General features: G+C 41.5%; 1 protein-coding gene across 1 annotated transcript; it reads right to left on the bottom strand.

Moving 5' to 3' along the window:
* Positions 1-775: 775 nt before the first annotated feature.
* On the bottom strand, positions 776-14803 carry derl2 (derlin 2). Its single transcript, XM_079288787.1, has 7 exons — positions 14668-14803; positions 5870-5935; positions 3482-3555; positions 3166-3259; positions 1845-2040; positions 1640-1730; positions 776-1313 (listed from the first exon to the last, which is right to left on the bottom strand). Exons 1-7 carry the CDS (start codon positions 14758-14760, stop codon positions 1208-1210), a joined length of 720 nt encoding a protein of 239 aa, XP_079144913.1. The 5' UTR covers positions 14761-14803; the 3' UTR covers positions 776-1207.
* Positions 14804-21754: the final 6951 nt, after the last annotated feature.

The following is a 21754-nucleotide window of genomic DNA, read 5'->3' as shown; positions in this document are numbered from 1 at the left end:
AAGCACACATGTAGGAATTAGATGTATGAATGTTAACGTTACACTCAAATACAGTGCATTATGTTGGTTACAACTCCATTTGTATAGCAGTTTTAAGATTATTGAGAAGTGCAAAATACAACAGAATAACCAGTTGTAATAGATAAAAACCTATGACTTCACTACAGTCCATTACTCATCTCAACCCACTATACAATAGTACAGATGAGTAGAAACTCAAATTAGGCCCATATACTGTATGTATTTTTTGTTCCAGTGCAAGCATAATTCAAAGCTTTTCAATCCTCCTAATTTGACATGCATTTCACACTTAATCTCATTCGCTTCTTTTATCTCTTCTCTCGAGCAACAAACAGGTCAAATATGATCTACCAGGATTCATAATCCATTTCCCACAAACCAGATCACATGGTAACATTTACAAAACAGAATTCAAAATGTGTGGAAAATCCATAAGAAAAACCCAGAGGGGTTGTCACAAACAATAGCATTGGCAAGACTCACCCCTTTGTATGACGTAACTACACATATCTGATTTAAGGCTGTTTGTATCAAATACAACACAAAGGAGCACAGCTGTGAAAGCTTCACCTGATAGAGGAAAAGATGGAGTTGAGAAAATAGTACAAATCTTGATATTGATATCACAATGAGCTGCTGTGAGAACAGAGAATGCAGTTACAAGACAACAATGCTATTTGTACGTATCAATCAGTCTGAGATGTTTTTGGTTTCAAGCAATACTTCTACAGATCAAAGAGATGAAACCAAAGCATCATTTGCCACACACATTTATTTCTTTAAAAAGTGAAATGAGAAAAAGAATGCACTCGCCATCTGAATAGATTCATGTAGATATTTTACTGCTCTCATTGCTTTCTCTTTATAAGACAGTTATTTTGTATCCTTTTTTTTTTTTTTAGATTGAAAAAAACATCAGCGGAGGCCAAAGGCTCACAATCCAGAGTTCCATCAGGAGCTTGTGTTCTCTCAAAGAGTCTTAGAGCGAGGATCTGGCATCAAGAAGAGTTTCTGGGGATGATATAAGCCCATATACAGAGACACCAGACGCCATCTCTACATCTGGCAATCTTCATCCAGAACTAAAGAAACAAGTCAAAAACAAAGAGCTTGTTCGTCCACGTCATCTCTCTGAGGGAATGTCCTTGACAGTGACCTGACAATCAGACACCATCTGTGGCCATATTTAACCTCCAAGGCGCTGTCCCTCTCCCCAGGCAAATCCTCCCGGGCGCTCCTCGGGCAAAGGGTTGTAGTTGGCATCTTCCTCTGGTGTGTCAAACAGCATCTTTCTGTGGGAGACACGCAAAGGAGGACCATGAGGGATTTTCCAAAGATTTCTGATTGAACACCCACGATCTAGTGCCGCCATCAAGCCAAAGTATACTCTGTGCACAAAATCTCATTGCAGATGGCCATGAAACTCCCTAAGCAGGTCCAGGCTGCCCAGAGGACAGACTCTTTTCATTGTGGACACTCTGCAAGCTTTCCTCTAGCCACCATAAGGACAAAATACATGCAGGTCAATTCATTCATTCATACACTTTCAAACTGTATGTTGAACCTTACAGCTTTAGGCTTTATTCAGCAGAACTGTGAGAAGAAAGCAGAAACTCACATGATAGACGGGGTCTTGAGCCACCTTCCACCACCTGGCTGGTTGGGGAAAACATCCTCCAGAAAGAAGTACACATGGCCAACAGCGATACCTCAAGAATGGTAAAAAACATTTCAACACACAGTATGACACTGTACACCAACAACCACACCAGTTCCATTTCAGCACATAATACAGAAGGACTGCAGAGGAAAGTGATAGGTACCTAAAAGATCAACAATGATGGAGTTTCCCAGCAGAAGTGAGAATCCCATCAGCACCCAGGGAAGGAAGGGGGCCTGGAAGTTCAGCAGGCCAAAGAAATTCATGCGAACGTTTGGATTTCGCCGACTCCACACGTACACCAGCATGATGGTGAAGGCTTGGCCCAGAAACACCAGGCTTACAAATGTGCCAAATATCTGACACCTTGTTAAAGAACATGTCTATGAACAAAGTGATTGTTGTGTCGCCATGCTGGTGCCAAATAAGGAGAGCTACTCCACAAACATAGTTAACTCAGTCTGGATGAGATGAAGAAATGATTCTTAACGAGAAATATACAGTACGTGTTAGTTATCATGAGGTCAGTGATGGTCAGAAGTGGCCAATGGGCATATGGTACACCACTGGTATATGAATATGAAAAGCGACAAAAGTGTTGCACACAGCAGCAGCATATCAGAAAACCACTTTTTCAATTTAGCGGCAAAGATGCCGGTGCAACGTCTCATTAAATCTTCCTTTCCTTTACACAGTACAAGTGCAGTGCAGCTAAGGAGCTACCGGCCTGGTATCCCATAATGAAGGAGCAATGAAGAGATGCAGCAGGCGGCCCACAATAACGCCATTACACACACACACAATATTAGTGAAAGTTAAAAGGGCACCATCTGCTGTACAAGAGACTCTGTTTACATGCACCAAATATTCCGGTTTTTGCCCTTATTCCAAAAAAGAAAATATTCCTAATAAGCTGTTTACATGGCTGATGAAAACAAATATTCCAATTGACATGCAGCCGTGTGTATTCTGATGAACGGAAAATGACCTCGTGACTCAGCCCCATCATTCTGGGCTGTTTGATGAGTCGAGGCCACAACATGTCGATCACATCAAACTATGGAGAAGTGATATCCAAGTCCTTCACAATGCTTAAAGTAGCTGTGCTTCTCCTTCCAACCACAGATGGAGGCTGTTCCTCTACTGCAGCTTTAAACTGTTGCCGAGTTGGTTTGTGTTCATCTCACAGAGCTGCTGGTACTCAGGAGAGAGGCATGTCCTGAGAATGCGCCTAACAGCTGAAGAACATCAACACATCATCTGAAAACGCTCCGTTTCACAACATCCAAACGGAATATGATGTCTTTGAACCATATCAAGTTTGGAATATTATCATATTGGGAATAATGTGAATAATAAGAGTGTGCATGTAAACGTAGTCAATGTTGAGGTGAACAGAAGTAATGAATGATTTAGTGGTCATTGAACCGCTCACTATCTGCATATGGAGATGATTCTCAATGGAACATTAAAAGGAAGGATACAGTCATCAGAAGGCCACCAAAGAGGAACATGAAGACAAAGTCAGCCGTGCGTCCCCTGAAGGAGCCCTCCTCCAGCATCCGGCAGTATCTATACCTGGAAGCAACGGTGAAGGAACTCGACACAGACTTCACACATTTAATCATCACTAAAGAAATGCCCATCATCCTTGTTTGTGTTGTGCATCTTACAGAAGGTATCTCTATCATGTGACACGTGTCCTCATCCCATCACATCGAGCCTTCCCCTGCCAAACAGAACGTATGCAACCACACTTCACATGCCAGATGAAGTGAGACATGGAACCGAGAAGGATACAGAAAAATCATATTGAACAGGAAATTGAAGCCAACTGGACCAAAAAACAGGAAGTTGGTTATTAGTCGCCATACCTAGAAAAAGAAAACATTCAGCTGTACACAACTTACACAGTAAGATGCACAGATCCAGGTCATGTTCAACCTTTCTGTCGTGCTAGAGGCTTTGTTCACTGTGGTGTGAGACAGGTCACATGACATGGACGATCAGAGCAGTCTGTATCAAAACACAGCTCATTGTGTGAAAAATCAATACAACTATTCATATTTACTTAGACCACAATCTCAGAAAACCACAAGATAAATTGTTCTTATTTCGACAAAAAATATATTCTAACAGATTAGACGTAACATCACACAACAATGATTTCACTTCATCCTGTTCGTAGTCAAAAACACTTTTATTGTTAAATAGAAGACAAATCTGAAATGCTCCTTTTGGTCTCAGCCGGGTGGAGGGTGTGTCTGATGTGTCTGATGTGAGGGCGTGTCTGATGTGAGGGCGTGTCTGATGTGAGGGCGTGTCTGATGTGAGGGTGTCTGATGTGAGGGCGTGTCTGATGTGAGGGCGTGTCTGATGTGAGGGCGTGTCTGATGTGAGGGTGTCTGATGTGAGGGTGTCTGATGTGAGGGTGTGTCTGATGTGAGGGCGTGTCTGATGTGAGGGTGTCTGATGTGAGGGTGTGTCTGATGTGAGGGTGTGTCTGATGTGAGGGCGTGTCTGATGTGAGGGCGTGTCTGATGTGAGGGCGTGTCTGATGTGAGGGTGTGTCTGATGTGAGGGCGTGTCTGATGTGAGGGTGTGTCTGATGTGAGGGTGTCTGATGTGAGGGCGTGTCTGATGTGAGGGCGTGTCTGATGTGAGGGCGTGTCTGATGTGAGGGTGTCTGATGTGAGGGCGTGTCTGATGTGAGGGCGTGTCTGATGTGAGGGTGTCTGATGTGAGGGTGTCTGATGTGAGGGCGTGTCTGATGTGAGGGCGTGTCTGATGTGAGGGTGTGTCTGATTGACAGCAGCTGACGGTGATAAGTTATTGAGGACGAAAAATGTCATAAGTATAAATAAATAAATGCATACATAAATGTATAAATACAGAAATGAATGAATAAAAGTTGATGGCTAAACAGGAAATTAATAAATAAATCTATTTCTACGTTTCTGTTCACCTTCATTTCTGTATTTCTGTGTCCGTATGTTAATGAGGTAGGTCAGGGGTCAGCAACCTTTTCTATCCAAAGAGCCATTTTGTTCTATTTTCCACCAAATAAAATTCATCTGGAGCCGCAAAAGCTATTTGATATCACAGCTTATAAAGTTGTATATATAGTTATATAATATATACAAAAACGATAGTTTGTTGTATTTATGCTCAGTCTGCAGCTGGACTGCTGCGCGAGGCTGCTGTGAGACTGACCTGTGAGTGCTTTGGGACGGCGGATGGGCTCACGGCAGTTGAGGACAGTAACTGCAGAACGATACGGGTTTTCACGTCACAGTCTCCAATAACACCAGAAAAAGTCGCTAGATTTGTCGCTAGTCGCTTTTGACAAAATAATTTTCCATGAGGATTTGGAAAGTCGCCAGATTTAGCGAGAAAGTCGCTAATTTGGCAACACTGGGCTAGCCAACTTCAACGTTACTGTGCAAGGCAGAAGTAGTGGACCAGAAGCCATCACACTCCTGTGACCAATCCTGCTTTAGACAGAGGTTAAGACCTCCCACCTCATTAGCATACAGACACATAAATGAATAAATGTAGGTGAACAGAAATGTAGAAATAAATATATGATATGCATTTCTTTATGTCCCGTTTGATTATCAACTTTTATTTATTTATCTATACATTAATGTATTTATCTCAGCATTTATTTATACCTTTATTTATCTATTTCAACATTGATTTCAGCATTTAATTATTCTTTTTTTTATTTATTCATGAATTCATTTGTACATCTATTGATTCATACTTAATCCATATGAAGTGTTTGTAAGTCAGATGAGGAGACGTGAGCAGGGGAGCCACGGTGGTTGTGTTGGAGTCTGGCTCTTGCATTGTGTGACCACCTGCTCTGCCTAGAATATAATGTTGACCTCACTGCTTCATGCAAGATTTGATTGGCTGGTTCAAAATAAGGTCTCCATCTACGCAGACAGATACCCAACTGTATTCTGCCAATGTAATAGGGGCTCCACCATTAAACCAAAGATGTGATCAATAAATGTCTTCCATTTGGGTTTTTCTAAGAGAAGAACACAGGACAGGTGATATACAGCAAACAGACCAATAAAAGCCATTTCATTTCTGCTGAACTTGTGAACTACTCATTTCAGCTGAAACACAGATGTTACAGTGTGCACCCTGAACCCTCCTGAGGGTCGCATTACTCACCTGGTAATTCCTTAGAATCAGATCCGGATTGAAGTATAGCTGAAATGGTGTGATGATCTCTAGTTGCTGTGAGAGACGACAAAACAAACAATAATTAAAGCTGCGCGCAGCGATGAACGGGCCCTCGTCATGTGCGCGTCGGGGTGCCGGCGGGACTCCGGCCTGCGCGTCCGCGAGCGAGACGTGTTTAATCCCGCGTGGACCGCCTGATGCTGGAAATGATGCTTTGCAAATAGTCCGATGCTTCCTGCGTCCTCTGTCTGGTGCTACAGAACGCGTGCATTATGTAGCTCTATATCAAGTGTAAACCACATTGTGTAAAAGTCACGTAAATCGGATGGTGTTTGTCAAAAAACGCAGATTTCCTTTCGCCAGCATGTGGCGCTGTGAGTATTAGGGAAAATTTGCTTGTAGACATCCTCAGGCCATGCGTGTTATCAAGCATGTGAAGTTTGGGACCGTTTGGAACAAGTCCAGCTGAGTTACATAAGACATTTCCTTTAGCCAGTAGGTTTTGTGGGTTTACTGTAGCGCCCCCTAGTGGTCGAATGCAAAACAATTCTCAGGGTATGTTACTGGATGCGATGTGCACATATGCTGAATATTTTGGGACTTTAGAACAAATGGTTGAGAAGTTATGTGTATTGATATTTTGCCACGCACCTAAGAAGTGTATTAGTCCATATCTTGTAAACGCAAAGAGCTATCAAAAAGATTGAGACAACTTTTGATGATCTAGATCAGCGGTTCCCAAACTTTTTAGGCCACGCACCCCCTTCTACATCCCGACCGGGTTCACGCACCCCCCCCCCCCCCCCCCCCACACACACACCTTAAAAAAAAAAAAGCAACAGAGCCGCATAAAAATCGGACGAATGAGAGAACAGTTTGCTCGCGCGTGGCGTTTGTTTACAAGATAAAAAACACAAAAACTCTTCCTGCACCGTGCCTTCGAAAAGGTAACGGACGTAACGTTACGAAGGTAACGGACGATTGGCCAGATTGGCCACATCTGTAGGCTCGTCTACTTGCAGAGAGTAAAACTCACTCTTTTTCACGCGACCGACCAATGTAGCCAGGATGTCTTCGGACAAAGCATCGATGCGCGCTACAGTGTTGTTGGACACCGGGATCACGTCCAACTTTTTCGCTTCTCTCTCTCCAATCATACATTCCACCATCTCTTTAACATTTTTCCCTCTCCACCACCGCCTCTCCTTCTCCCTATTACGCGGTCAGAATACTACCACAACACGCCGCCTGTCTTCGGCAGAAATGCGCTCATCCACGCACGGGAACAACACAGAGTTGTAATATATACCTCCATAACACCCCGCCACTCTCGGCTCATACCTCCCCAGCAACGAGGCACATCACCCGGTCACAATACCTCCAGAATGTCCCCCGGGTGAAATCCGGGACTTGGTTTTATGGTTCCGAGTGGCGGGGCGCTCACTCGTTGGCGCTGGGACGCGAGGTCTCCAGCCGTCCCCGCCGTGAGGCACCCGATCGTCAGGTCTGTCAGCCCTCGGAACAGGCCGCGGGTCAATAACTTGTGGGTGGCGGGGTAGAGGCGAGGCAGATCACAGAAAAATAATAAAGACTAGAGTACAGCAAAGATATGTTGATGAGAAACGTATTTGTACGTCAAACACAAACGTAATCAGGGAGAAAATACGTTCGTGGTAAAACGTAATTGAGAATGCATTTTAGTTTTGGGGGAACGTAATTTTTAGGAGACAGGACTGCACCGCCATTACATTTTTCCTCTCGCGCACCCCCTAGAGGCACCCCACTTTGGGAATCCCTGATCTAGATCCACAGCAAATTTCATAGAAATCGGAGCCAGCGTGTAGGAGTTTGCAAAAATGTGTTTTTTTCCTCACTAAAGTCAAAATGGCTGACTTCCGGTTGGGTTTAGAGCTTAGAGCTCCATGGGCTTTTTTGTCCGTCTACATGTGATACATCTGTATACCAAATGTTATACATCTAAATTTTATATATAGATAGTGAAAAGTACCGCGAGGGCTGCGTCGTCGAAATCTTGTATAAATTCATACAAAATTGAAAATGGCAGATTTCCGGTAGGGTTTAGAGCATGGTCCCAAGAGACTTATTTTTAAGTCGCCATAGGATACATGTGCCTACCACGTTTCATACATGTAGCCAAAATGTAGCGCTGGGGCTGCTCTTTTGAAATATTGTAGGGGGCGCTATAGAAGCAATTTAAAACGGCCCAACACACTAAACCATCAGCTTCCTTTTTCATGGCGACCGATGCGTTGCCATGGCAACACCGTGCAACGAAAACTCACAATATTCATGATGATGCATCATCAATGTCTTAAGGCTATTCTTACCAAATTTGAAACTCATCAGGTCACCTGGCTAGGAGGTATGAAGAAAAATATAAAATATGACATTTCCTTCAGCCAGTAGGCGGCGCTATGAGTTATTGAATTTTTTTCAATTGAAATATGTTCAAGCTTGAAGTAGCATCATGCATAAGAAGTTTTGTGCGGATTGGATAATGTACCTTGGACTTATAACAACAAGAATTATTTTTTTCAAAAACAGTGAGGCAAAATGACCGCCACGCCACGTCAAGGTTCTTCGATGAAAGCGCGAGATTTTGATAACTTTTAATCACAAAGATCTTAAGAGCATCCTGACCAAAGGAAAAGTTGATAGCATAAATTCTCTAGGAGGAGTTCGTTAAAATACAAAGGCTGAAATCGGCAAAAAGTGACAAAAAGCACGGGTTTGCTGTAGCACCCCCTAGTGGTTTAATGCAAAACAATTCTCAGGGTATGTTACAGCACGCGATGTGCACATATGCTGCAAAATTTGCAATTTTAGGACAAACTGTTGAGAAGTTGTGTATTGATATTTAGCCACGCCCCTACAAAGTTTATTGGTCCATATCTTATAAACGCTAAGAGATATCAGAAAGCTTTTGAGAACTTTTGATGAGGTAGATCCAGTAATGATCCACAGAAAATTTGGTAGTAATGGGACGAAGCATGTAGGAGGAGTTCGCAGCAATGTGTTTTACACTAAATTCAAAATGGCGGAAAATCTAAGTAGGCGGAGCTTAGGGGTCTGATTGGCTTTCTTGTAGCTCTAGCTCAAGTGGACATGTGTGTCAAATTTCAAGTTAATGGGACAAACTGGCAGAGGGGCGTCGCCGGTCCGACTTGTAGGGGGCGCTAGAGAGCCATTTCTGGACACAGAAAGATGCATTATTTTTCAGATGGCTATATTCACCAGGCCTGACAAGTCCCCAAATTTGGTGAGTTTTCATGCATGGCAAGTCCTCCAACGTTTACAATATCAATAGGGCCTCGCCGGCCCGACGTCGGTTGCCCGGGCCCTAATAATGTTAAGATGAAGGTTCCAGCTTTGACAAACATTGACATCTATGAAAGATTGAAAGATTGACATCTATGAAAGATTGAAAGATTGACATCTATGAAAGATTGACATCTATGAAAGATTGACATCTATGAAAGATTGATAGATTGACATCTATGAAAGATTGATAGATTGACATCTATGAAAGATTGATAGATTGACATCTATGAAAGATAGATAGATTGACATCTATGAAAGATAGATAGATTGACATCTATGAAAGATAGATAGATAGACATCTATGAAAGATAGATAGATAGATATAGATATAGATATATATATATATATATATATATATATATATATATATATATTAGGGCTGCAACAATGAATCGATAATCGATTATTAAAATTGTTTTCATTATCGATTATCAAATTTCATTATCGATTCGTTGTGTCGCGCGATTATTACGCCACTCGATAAGTCGCGGAGATGTTTGAGAAAAAAAAGGAAAAACAGAGCGGAGCACAGGTTGCTGTGAAGTGGAGCTTCTACTGACGACCAAACACGTCTGGTTTTGAACGGAACACTTTACTTCCTGAAAACTGCAGTTTAACAACTGTTACCGTGAACAGACCGTTTGTGCGTGTAGTGTAGAGAACAAGTTCTGACATTCAAACAAATCCTGTTAAGTTTTCTGGTTTGTATTTCTTTATTTTTTATAAATTATTTATTGTTCTGACAGCTCAGGTCCCTTTAAACAAAAATGTACATATTTTTGTGCACATGTGTATGTTTTTTAATTATTACTTTAACAGCTCAGGGATGTTCAAGGAGCAACCTGTTTGTGCACTTTCTGAAGATCGGTTCTGTTTTTCAATAAAGGGTTGGAAATTAATGTTTTTATTTATTTTAATTTTTTATCCGATTAATCGAAAAAATAATCACCCAATTAATTGATTATTAAAATAATCGTTAGTTGCAGCCCTAATATATATTAAACCCTAGTCTCAAAGAAGTAACTCCTATTCCATTGCTCGTTGTGATTATGTTTGTCGTATCCTGGTCAAGCCGGATAAAGAAGCCAGTTTCTTCACTGAGTCGACTACTGAAATTGGAAATAGAGTTCATCCCACTGTTTTTCTAAATACAGGCGATTGGCATACTCTGGTAAATATAAACTGGGTTTGAAGTGTTTACAAGTACCTTCATTCACTAAATATTTGAAGGAGTGAACATGCACTAACTGTTACCAAAACCAACTCTTATCACCGATGCGTTGCCATGGCAACACCGTGCAACGAAAACTCACAATATTCATGATGATGCATCATCAATGTCTTAAGGCTATTCTTACCAAATTTGAAACTCATCAGGTCACCTGGCTAGGAGGTATGAAGAAAAATATAAAATATGACATTTCCTTCAGCCAGTAGGCGGCGCTATGAGTTATTGAATTTTTTTCAATTGAAATATGTTCAAGCTTGAAGTAGCATCATGCATAAGAAGTTTTGTGCGGATTGGATAATGTACCTTGGACTTATAACAACAAGAATTATTTTTTTCAAAAACAGTGGTTTAACAAGAACACATGGAAATGTCTTCATTCAAACTTATGAATGCATACTCTGGTAAATATAAACTGGGTTTGAAGTGTTTACAAGTACCTTCATTCACTAAATATTTGAAGGAGTGAACATGCACTAACTGTTGCCAAAACCAACTCTTATCACTTGGTTTAACAAGAACACATGGAAATGTCTTCATTCAAACTTATGAATGGTGTGTTTGTGTTAACATATAAGATATCACATTTGACCTATCTGCCTATCTGCCTATGGAAGGGTACAACAGAAACATTTGACCCATCTGCCTATGGAAGGGTACAACAGAAACATTTGACCCATCTGCCTATGGAAGGGTACAACAGAAACATTTGACATATCTGCCTATGGAAGGGTACAACAGAAACATTTGACCTATCTGCCTATGGAAGGGTACAACAGAAACATTTGACCTATCTGCCTATGGAAGGGTACAAAAGAAACATTTGACCTATCTGCCTATGGATGGGTACAACAGAAACATTTGACCTATCCGTCTATGGAAGGGTACAACAGAAACATTTGACCTATCTGCCTATGGAAGGGTACAACAGAAACATTTGACCTATCTGCCTATGGAAGGGTACAACAGAAATATTTGACCTATCTGCCTATGGATGGGTACAACAGAAACATTTGACCTATCTGTCTATGGAAGGGTACAACAGAAGACTTAACTGGTGCTAACCTAAGGAACCCATTTAACCAGCAGCCTAAAAGGATCCAAAGTGTGGCTACATTTTGGCAAAGGAAACACTGGCATGGTCCCTTGACCTCTCATCTCAAGATATTTGAATGAAAATGGTTCTATGGGTTCTCACAAGTCTGCCCTTTACAGACACGCCCACTTCATGAGTAGATGTTCTACAATTTTACTAAAATGGTGTATTTAAATTTTTCTCAACCGTCTTGGAATTAAATGAATGACTGGATGTGTGATGATGTTAGTCCCCATAGTAGCCATTTCATTGTAGTGAGAATATTCTTTTAGACTTGACATCACTGTATACAATGAGCTGTTGGGACCTTTAGGATGATCACAGCAGAGACCTGGGGCCAAAGAGGACGTCTGCTGTCTCCAGCTATACGGACGATAAGGGGGGAGAGGGCTTCTCAGCAGTTTCCAGAACAGAAGTGCTCACAATTCAATCACCAAAACCTCCCCAAATGTCAAACCTTTGATACCAAATCAGAGCGTGTCTTTCTTTATGTGTTCCTCAAGGTCTTGCTGCCATTGTATGGCATTTTGGAGGGATGTTTGATCACTCTTTATCAAATTGAGTGGTAAAAAATGTTTAAAAATGTAGCACTAAATCTGTGTAACAAATGAAATCAACCAAAAAAATGCCGCAACAAATAATGAGGTATGATTGAGCATTGGCATCATATACCACCATCAGAATGTTCTAAGCCCTCATACACCTTCACAATTTACTTTTCTATCAATTAATTCATCCATAGAGGCATTTCAGATGTACGACTAGAACAACTTGACACACTGAGGTGCTGCCTCTAAATGAATCTCCTGATGATGTACAGCACTTCTACTGTATAGCAGCTTGATTTGACACTATTCTTTGCCTTGTAAACTAAGCTGAACTGTACCCGGTCACGGGTCTACTCGCTGTGCTGCTGTGTGTAAGAAGTGTTTGAACTAGAAAAAGCATTTCCTGCTGAAAATGCGTTGGAATGCTGAAAACTGAAATTAATCGCAAAAACATTGCTGAAAATAGATATCCAATTCAAAAACAAATTGCAAAAAGCTTAATAATTCAAAAAGTTTCAAGATTACAAATATGAAATGCCACACCTCTCCTGAAAGAGCTGAACATTTTGATATTTGAACAGTTTCTGTGGCTTAAAAAAATTCATCAGTGGTGATATTTGTAGGAGTATAAGTTGTAGTGGAAGTATTATTTGTAGAAGTATTAGTAGCATTAGAATAAGTACTAGTAGTAGTAGTAGTAGTGATATTTGTAGTAGTAGTATAAGTTGTAGTAGAAGTATTATTAGTAGAAGTATTAGTAGCATTAGAATAACTACTAGTAGTAGTATTAGTGATATTTATAGTAGTAGTAGAAGTTGTAGTAGAAGTATTGTTAGTAGTAGAAGTATTAGTAATTAGAAGAAGTAGTAGAAGACGTAGTATCAGTAGTCATAGTAATAGCTGTAGTATTGGTCGTAGTATTTAATATCACAGTAGTAGTAATAGTAATGGCTGGAAAGGGTGGTGCTGGGTGGGGGAGGGAGGGGGAGAGGAGACATAATCATAATGTTTGACACACATAAACAGAGGTTATTAAATGACAGGCTTCATCACAAGCAGTTCAGTTAGAATTCACTCTCTGGGGCTTTTATTTTGAAATGGGGTGTGTGTGTGTGTGTGGAGGAGGGGGGAAAGACCTCTAAAGATCCCTAAGACCTGAATGACTGTATGAGAGAGAGACACACACAGAGAGAGAGAGAGAGAGCGCGAGAGAGCGAGAGCGAGAGAGAGGAGTGTATGTGCGCACGTGTCTGTGAGTTTATCAACATCACTAATTGGCTTAATCGCGAACACCTGTGTGCCTAAAGCCATTTGAAAATATTCTCCATAGAGATCCCATTGAAAATAAAAAGCTTAATAATTCAAAAAGTTTAAAGGTTAGAAATATGAAAAGTCATAGCAGACCTCTGGTGAAAGAGCTGAACATATTAATAGTTGAACGGTTTCTGTAGCTTAAAATATGAAGGAGAAGAAGAGGTGCGACGGAAGAAATAGAAGAAGTTGAATAAAGATTCGAACAGCATTCCAACAATAAGTGCGTCTGGCTGTGCTGTAGTTAGTCCAGGGACTGACTGATGTCTTCAACAGAACACACACTGGCCCCTGATGGACTCCAATCTATCTGATGATGACAAATGATGGTTACGTACATTTAAGACGTTAGAATTCATTGTAGTGTTGGTCATGATCAACCCTTCAGAAAGTCAACACTATGACTACAACACCACCACTGGTACCAAAACCTCCTTTACGTTTCCACACTAGTCCCAGTGTGGTTCTATGGTAATGAGAACAGTCTATTTATGATCCCCACACACACACACACACACTTTGTCTTAATAGATTACTCAATCCATCTGTCCCCATTATGATTCAGTGGTAAAAAGGGAAATGAACAGAGTACATTTAACTGAGCACTGAACAGGTTTCAGGTATTTGAATGTAACTTGAGATGTGATACATGGATGTACTGTACTTCTTACCTCCATTCTATCTATTTGACAGCTTCGTCTGCAGATTCAGATTTTACGCAAATATATGATCAGCTTTAACATATGTTGCATTGTAATAGACTGATAGATAGATAGACAATACGTATCTAATAACAGATGACATAAACACAATAAATTGGTTTCCGGATTATATTTTATGGAATACGAACACATACTGGCTAAACAGAAAAGTTATGTTTAAGTTGATTGTGATAGAAGTTTAGTGTGGGTTTAGAGTAGCTAACTATCTTGTATAGCAGCATCTGCAAAAGACTAAACAGCTGACGAGCCTTCCGTAAACTGTCACCCGATAGAAACGCAACTTAACGGGCCCTTACAGTTTTGGATCCCTTGTTAAAATGTATCAAACGCGCCGGGCAACGTTAGCTCCGCTTCTGTTTTTTTTCTTAACTTGAATAAGAGAGCTAACATCCTGGACAACCAGATTCCGACACGTCTCCTTCTCACAGGTGCTATAGCGTTAGCTAACCCGTCGAGCTAGCAGCAAAGTAACGACGTTACGTTAGCTATTTTAAGCAACAACAAGCTATGCCCGAGCCAACACGGTGAATGTATCTTACCACTGCAGCAGTTGTGAGGACACAGGCGGTTGTATATGCCCTGGTAACAACAGGAATCTGTAGGTACTCCTGTTGTAGTGTCTGGTAAGCCATTTTGGACAGACTGGAAGCTTCCGGCACTTTGTTGACACGTCATCCCACAAGCCGAAGGGTGGTGCGTTCATGCACGTTCGACACATTTGCAAGATATCAACGGGCCTGGCACAATAATGTGCATGGATGAAGTGGAATAAAAAAAGATATGCATTTTCAATTGATCATACAATTAGCCACCTACGTCAAATGAAAAGACAAATTGGGTTTTGGAATTTGAATAATGTTCTTCACATGGGAAATTAAATGTCCTGCAAAAGGAATGCATCAATTAGGTTAAGTTGATCTCTTGGTACCACTTCCTCTTTATACACCTGTTATAAGATACCACTTTTAAAGGTTTTTAAAGTGCTATTAACCAATGGCTTTGGTATTTATGGATATTAAATCATTTATTAATGTGTGTTGGGTTGCCAGGTTTAGCTGAGGTTGATTCTTGAGCTGGAAAAACCTGTTGACAACACTATGAGCGCATAACAATGACTTATTAAAATGGCTTAACTGTAAACCTACAATAATTTATGAATGGATTACCAACATGTATAAATATAAAACACCATAAGCATCAGTAAACCGTCAATAAAGCCAATAGTTACAACTTACCAACCCTTTATTAAGAGTGACTTATTCAAGGGGAGCAAATATCAAAAATCAGGCACTTCCTGTCTCAAAGCGATGCAGAGAAATGAGTTCATGCATTTGTTACCTCTAGACTAGATCACTGCGATTCCTTATCAGGCTGCTCTAATACGTCTCTTAAAGCTCTCCAGCTGATTCAGAATGCTGCAGCACATTACTAACAAGAACTAAGAAAAGAGATCATATTACTGCTGTATTAGCTTCTCTGCACTGGCTCCCTGTAAAGTCTAGAATATAATCCAAAATCCTTCTCTTCACCTAAAAGCCCTGATTGGTCAGGCTCCATCATATCTTAAGCTGCTTATAGTACCATATTATCCTACTCGAGAGCTGCTCTCCATTAATTCAGGGTTACTTGTGGTTCCTAGAGTCTAAAAAAGTAGGATGGGAGCCAGAGCCTTCAGTTATCAAGCGCCTCTTCTGTGGGACAAGCTTCCTGTTTCAGTTCGAGGGGCAGACACACTCACTACAGAGTGGGCTTAAGACTTTCCTCTTTGATAGCTCTTATAGTTAGGACTGGCTCCGTTTTATAGTTAGGGCTGGTTCAGGTTTATAGTTAGGACTGGTTCAGTTTTATAGTTAGGGCTGGCTCAGGTTTATAGTTAGGAGTGGTTCAAGTTCATAGTTAGGGCTGGTTCAGGTTTATAGTTAGGACTGGCTCAGGTTTATAGTTAGGACTGGTTCAAGTTTATAGTTAGGGCTGGTTCAGGTTTATAGTTAGGACTGGCTCAGGTTTATAGTTAGGACTGGTTCAGGTTTATAGTTAGGACTGGTTCAGGTTTATAGTTAGGACTGGCTCAGGTTTATAGTTAGGGCTGGTTCAGGTCTATAGTTAGGGCTGTTTCAGGTCTATAGTTAGGGCTGGATCAGGTTTATAGTTAGGGATGGTTCAGGTTTATAGTTAGGACTGGTTCAGGTTTATAGTTAGGACTGGTTCAGGTTTATAGTTAGGACTGGCTCAGGTTTATAGTTAGGGCTGGTTCAGGTCTATAGTTAGGGCTGTTTCAGGTCTATAGTTAGGGCTGGATCAGGTTTATAGTTAGGGATGGTTCAGGTTTATAGTTAGGGCTAGTTCAGGTTTATAGTTAGGGCTGGTTCAGGTTTATAGTTAGGGCTGGTTCAGGTCTATAGTTAGGGCTGGCTCAGGTCTATAGTTAGGGCTGGTTCAGGTTTATAGTTAGGACTGGCTCAGGTTTATAGTTAGGGCTGGTTCAGGTTTATAGTTAGGGCTGGCTCAGGTCTATAGTTAGGGCTAGTTCAGGTTTATAGTTAGGGCTGGTTCAGGTTTATAGTTAGGGCTGGCTCAGGTTTATAGTTAGGGCTGGTTCAGGTTTATAGTTAGGGCTGGTTCAGGTCTATAGTTAGGGCTGGCTCAGGTCTATAGTTAGGGCTGGTTCAGGTTTATAGTTAGGACTGGCTCAGGTTTATAGTTAGGGCTGGTTCAGGTTTATAGTTAGGGCTGGCTCAGGTCTATAGTTAGGGCTGGCTCAGGTTCATAGTTAGGGCTGGCTCAGGTTTATAGTCAGGGCTGGTTCAGGTTTATAGTTAGGGCTGGCTCAGGTTTATAGTTAGGGCTGGTTCAGGTTTATAGTTAGGGCTGGCTCAGGTTCATAGTTAGGGCTGGCTCAGGTTTATAGTCAGGGCTGGTTCAGGTTTATAGTTAGGGCTGGTTCAGGTTTATAGTTAGGGCTGGTTCAGGTTTATAGTTAGGGCTGGCTCAGGTTCATAGTTAGGGCTGGCTCAGGTTTATAGTCAGGGCTGGTTCAGGTTTATAGTTAGGGCTGGTTCAGGTTTATAAGTTAGGGCTGGTTCAGGTTTATAAGTTAGGGCTGGTTCAGGTTTATAGTTAGGGCTGGTTCAGGTTTATAGTTAGGGCTGGTTCAGGTTTATAGTTAGGGCTGGTTCAGGTTTATAAGTTAGGGCTGGTTCAGGTTTATAGTTAGGGCTGGTTCAGGTTTATAGTTAGGGCTGGTTCAGGTTTATAGTTAGGGCTGGTTCAGGTTTATAGTTAGAGCTGGTTCAGGTTTATAGTTAGGACTGGCTCAGGTTTATAGTTAGGGCTGGCTCAGGTTTGCCTTGGACCAGCCCCTAGATATGCAGCTATAGGTATAGACTTCCTAGGATACACTGAGCTCCTCTCTCCTCTTCTCTCTCTCCTTCTGTATGAATCCATGCCCCATTAATGCACATTACTGACTTTGCTTCTTCCCCAGTCTTTGTGCTTTTTCACCTTGCAGGTTTCCGTGGATCCTGGTTATATCTGGACCATGGCCTTGCCTCCTACCGTGGTTCTGTCATATGCATTGAATGTGTCGTAACTCTGTTATGTTCTTCATTCTGTACACATGACATTTATCACAGTTCTGTCCATCCTGATAGTGTGACGATTTATGTTTTGGTCTAGTTATTTATTCAGTTTTATTTAGATGGTCCCTGCCTCTTGTGTCTTGCACTTTATTTCCTGCCTTTGTCTATGTCATACCCCTGTAATCGTCTGCCCCGCCCTTAATTGAAACCTGCTGTGTCGAATCACCTGCACCTTCCCTGTGTATTTAAACCCTGTGTGTCCCTTGGCTCAGTGATGGTTTGTCTTTGGTGTTACCTGGTCTGCCTGCCAGATTGTCTGCCTGCCAGATTGTCTGCCTGCCAGTTCTCCCCAGTATGTTCCCTGTTTCGCTTCTGCTGTGCTCCTTGGTTTTTTTTTTGGATGTTTTATTTTCGTGGAATTTTTGTGAATTTTGATTCACATGTTTTTTTGTGTCTAATACAGTTTTGTTACCATTAAATCTACATTGATCCTACCCTCCTTTCCCATGTCTCCCTGCATTTGGGTCCAGCCCTTTTGTCTCCACTAATCATTACCGTTGGCGGGATCCTTCCTCTGTTGCTCTCCCTAAGGTGTCTTCCTCTTTTCTACCCGTCAAAGGGTTTTTGGGAGAGATTTTCCTGCTCCGATGTGAGGGTCCCGGGACAGGATGTCTTATTTGTCCAGATTGTAAAGCCCTCTGAGGGGTATTTGTGATTTTGGGCTGTATAAAATGAATTAATGTTATTGTTTTTTGCCCCTTTCATTTCTAATGGCTGAGGTAACTCTTACCCAAATGGGCCTTTTACTACCTTTTTATGTTTATTTCATTTTACAGTCTGAATGAGACTCGGTACCTCTAAGTCTGAGGCCATGGTTTTCTGCTGGAAAATGGTGGGTTGCACCCTCCAGGTTAGGAGTGAGACGCTGCCCCAAGCGAGGGAAAATCAACGAACCAAAGCAGCAGGGAGGAGAACAGAGGAGTGAAAGGGGCTAAAGGTGGAGATAATTTAAAGGTTAATTCAGTTTCTGGAGTCCTCATTTAAGTTAATAACTTAAGGGACACATCTGGTCACAGAATTTAAAATGTGTTTCTCATGATTTAATGGGCATTTTGTGTGAAAGATGTACTTTGAGTCTGAACAATACCCTTTTGATTTGATTACTATCATTTGGGTTGCATTTTGTAACGAGGATAGCGGGCCATTCAGGCTATCTCGCCAACTGGTTTACAGTAACATCTTTTTTAAGAGTCAATGTAGAATTGTGATTATTTGACTGTCTGGCGCCCAACTCTTACTTTGGATATTTGGGGAATAAACCTACACTACAGAAAGTTGTTGTAACATGTTTTCTGCTGCTGTAGAATTTTATGAATAAATGTTGGAAAAGTGCTTGCTCTTACAAGGTAAGGTATGGGTGTACGCTGGCCTCATTTGCCAGTGGAAAAGCACTGACTCTGAATAAACAAACCTCACTGACATCACCAGTGGCTGATGAGATTAAAGGTAATAAGCTGCTTTAGGTTGAGAATAGAAACAATAAGAAGTGGCGCAGTCTGAGGCGCACAGTCTGTGAAATAGCAGCAGCTGGTCTGTCTTCTTCATACATGATACTTTTTTGATGGCAACTATCAGGACTTGACACCTAGAGGTAAGTCAGCTGTTTTTTAATTATTTCTATTCTGCATGTGCAAAGTATAGAGGTCAATATGGCCCTCAGAGATCCAAGCATTTTAATATCCTTTCCAACAACAAAGTAACGTGCCAGCTCTTTGATTGCACCTCTATAATATATTGCTGTTTAAACATTTTGATGAAATACGTTTTCTGTGTTTCCCCAAGAACTGTGTTCATATGATATTGAGAAAAGCAACATTAGGCCATTATTTACACAGGACATATTTCTCCTTAACGTTCGTATTATTAATGTTTTTATCCAGGGTGCATTCATTTCCATGTAAAATTGTGGACATTACCCTTTCCCATAACTAAATCCTGAGAAAATGTGTATTCTAAAACAATTTGGCAAGTGTAAATTTGTAATAAAAATGTTAAGGTAAAAACCCCTCTATTTTCTATGCCTTGTTTTGCAGTTAATGTGAGACTGTGGTGCATTAGGAATGAGTAAAAGGGGGAGGAGGAGGAACAACAAGAGGAGGAAGAGCTCCAGCAGCAGTAAACGTGAGTCGGAGATTTGGGTGGAGGGTGCAACGAGGTTAATCCTGTGCTTAGCTGAGTCACATTTTTTCCACACCTGTGCAGTTTGCCAATATTTGGACTTCTTTGAAACAGTAGAGGACTAGTGATAGCTCGTGAATAAAGGGTTTTATGAGGTTACTGTTACGTGAATCTGGGGGGTGACCCCTCACGATTTTTAATTCGATAATAAAAAAAATTGAAAAATGAATGAATTAATTTTTTTTTTTGTATTATTTCTATTTTTATCCGTGTGGTTTGTGCATATCAAGAATGCAATCAGTAGTGTACCGAGCTGGATCAAACACAACTTACCTCAGGGGCCGAAGGGGATCTGCTGACGCGTAACCCCTCTCTGGGCTGGCTTCTCAAGAAAATATGAAGAAAAGGACTTGGTCGAAGAAACTAATTCGTTATTTATTTATTTGCATTTAAATCAAAGTATTTTGTATCTTGTACAAGTATCTTGGTCCAAAATACAGAGAAAAAATCGTTAATCACAATGTAAGAAAAATCACTTAAGTATTCAAAAACCCCTTCAGAGTAGTTTACAGACAAATGATCTTTAAAAACTCACTCAGCCAGCAGACTGGCTGGCTGTGTAGCCTACGGAGGAAAAAGTTAATGATTAACCCAGCGCAGGAATAGACCGAGTGAGCTTTCTCTCCTGACTCAACTTCAAAAAATCTTCTAAGTATTCTTAAAAACTCGGACTCTCAAAGTCCGGAGATCTGCAAAAAGTTAAAGTTTTACCTCCGTGCAGGCTTCTGCCTGCACGGAGAAGCCTGATCGCTCACACGACTCCGCACAACTCCTCACCGCTCCTCACAACCCCGAACTCCTCTGCTGTTTCAATACTGCCCCTATTTATACTCGTCCGGGGCTCAGATCTCTGACTTCAAACGGATTCCTACACATCACATCAAACATATCTTCAAACAGAATTTCAAACATCACTTGATTGATTACACCAAAAAACCCCTTACTCCAGCGTAATCTCAGAAAGCCGGGTATTCTTTTGTTTTTATATGAACCCGTCAGCATTTTCCGTGACTTCACTGTCAAGGGTAAGTTTATTTATATGTACCCCGGGGCCTAACTAATGACCTTAACGCCCTACCATCTTCCTAGAACTGCTGACTCGGTCTTGTGACTTTGTCTGGAAGTTCCCTTACTATTCTCTAGAACAGCGGTTCCCAAACTTTTTAGGCCACGCACCCCCTTCTACATCCCGACCGGGTTCACGCACCCCCAACCCCCCCCCCCCCCACACACACACACCTTAAAAAAAAAAAAGCAACAGAGCCGCATAAAAATCGGACGAATGAGAGAACAGTTTGCTCGCGCGTGGCGTTTGTTTACAAGATAAAAAACACAAAAACTCTTCCTGCACCGTGCCTTCGAAAAGGTAACAGACGTAACGTTACGAAGGTAACGGACGATTGGCCAGATTGGCCACATCTGTAGGCTCGTCTACTTGCAGAGAGTAAAACTCACTCTTCTTCACGCGACCGACTAATGTAGCCAGGATGTCTTCGGACAAAGCATCGATGCGCGCGACAGTGTTGTTGGACACCGGGATCACGTCCAACTTTTTCGCTTCTCTCTCTCCAATCATACATTCCACCATCTCTTTAACATTGTTCCCTCTCCACCACCGCCTCTCCTTCTCCCTATTACGCGGTCAGAATACTACCACAACACGCCGCCTGTCTTCGGCAGAAATGCGCTCATCCACGCACGGGAACAACACCGAGTTGTAATATATACCTCCATAACACCCCGCCACTCTCGGCTCATACCTCCCCAGCAACGAGGCACATCACCCGGTCACAATACCTCCAGAATGTCC

This window comes from Melanostigma gelatinosum, assembly GCF_949748355.1.
Source record: "Melanostigma gelatinosum genome assembly, chromosome: 18".
In the NCBI taxonomy this organism is placed as follows: Eukaryota; Metazoa; Chordata; class Actinopteri; order Perciformes; family Zoarcidae; genus Melanostigma; species Melanostigma gelatinosum.
This window is presented reverse-complemented; position numbering and strand designations above follow the sequence as displayed.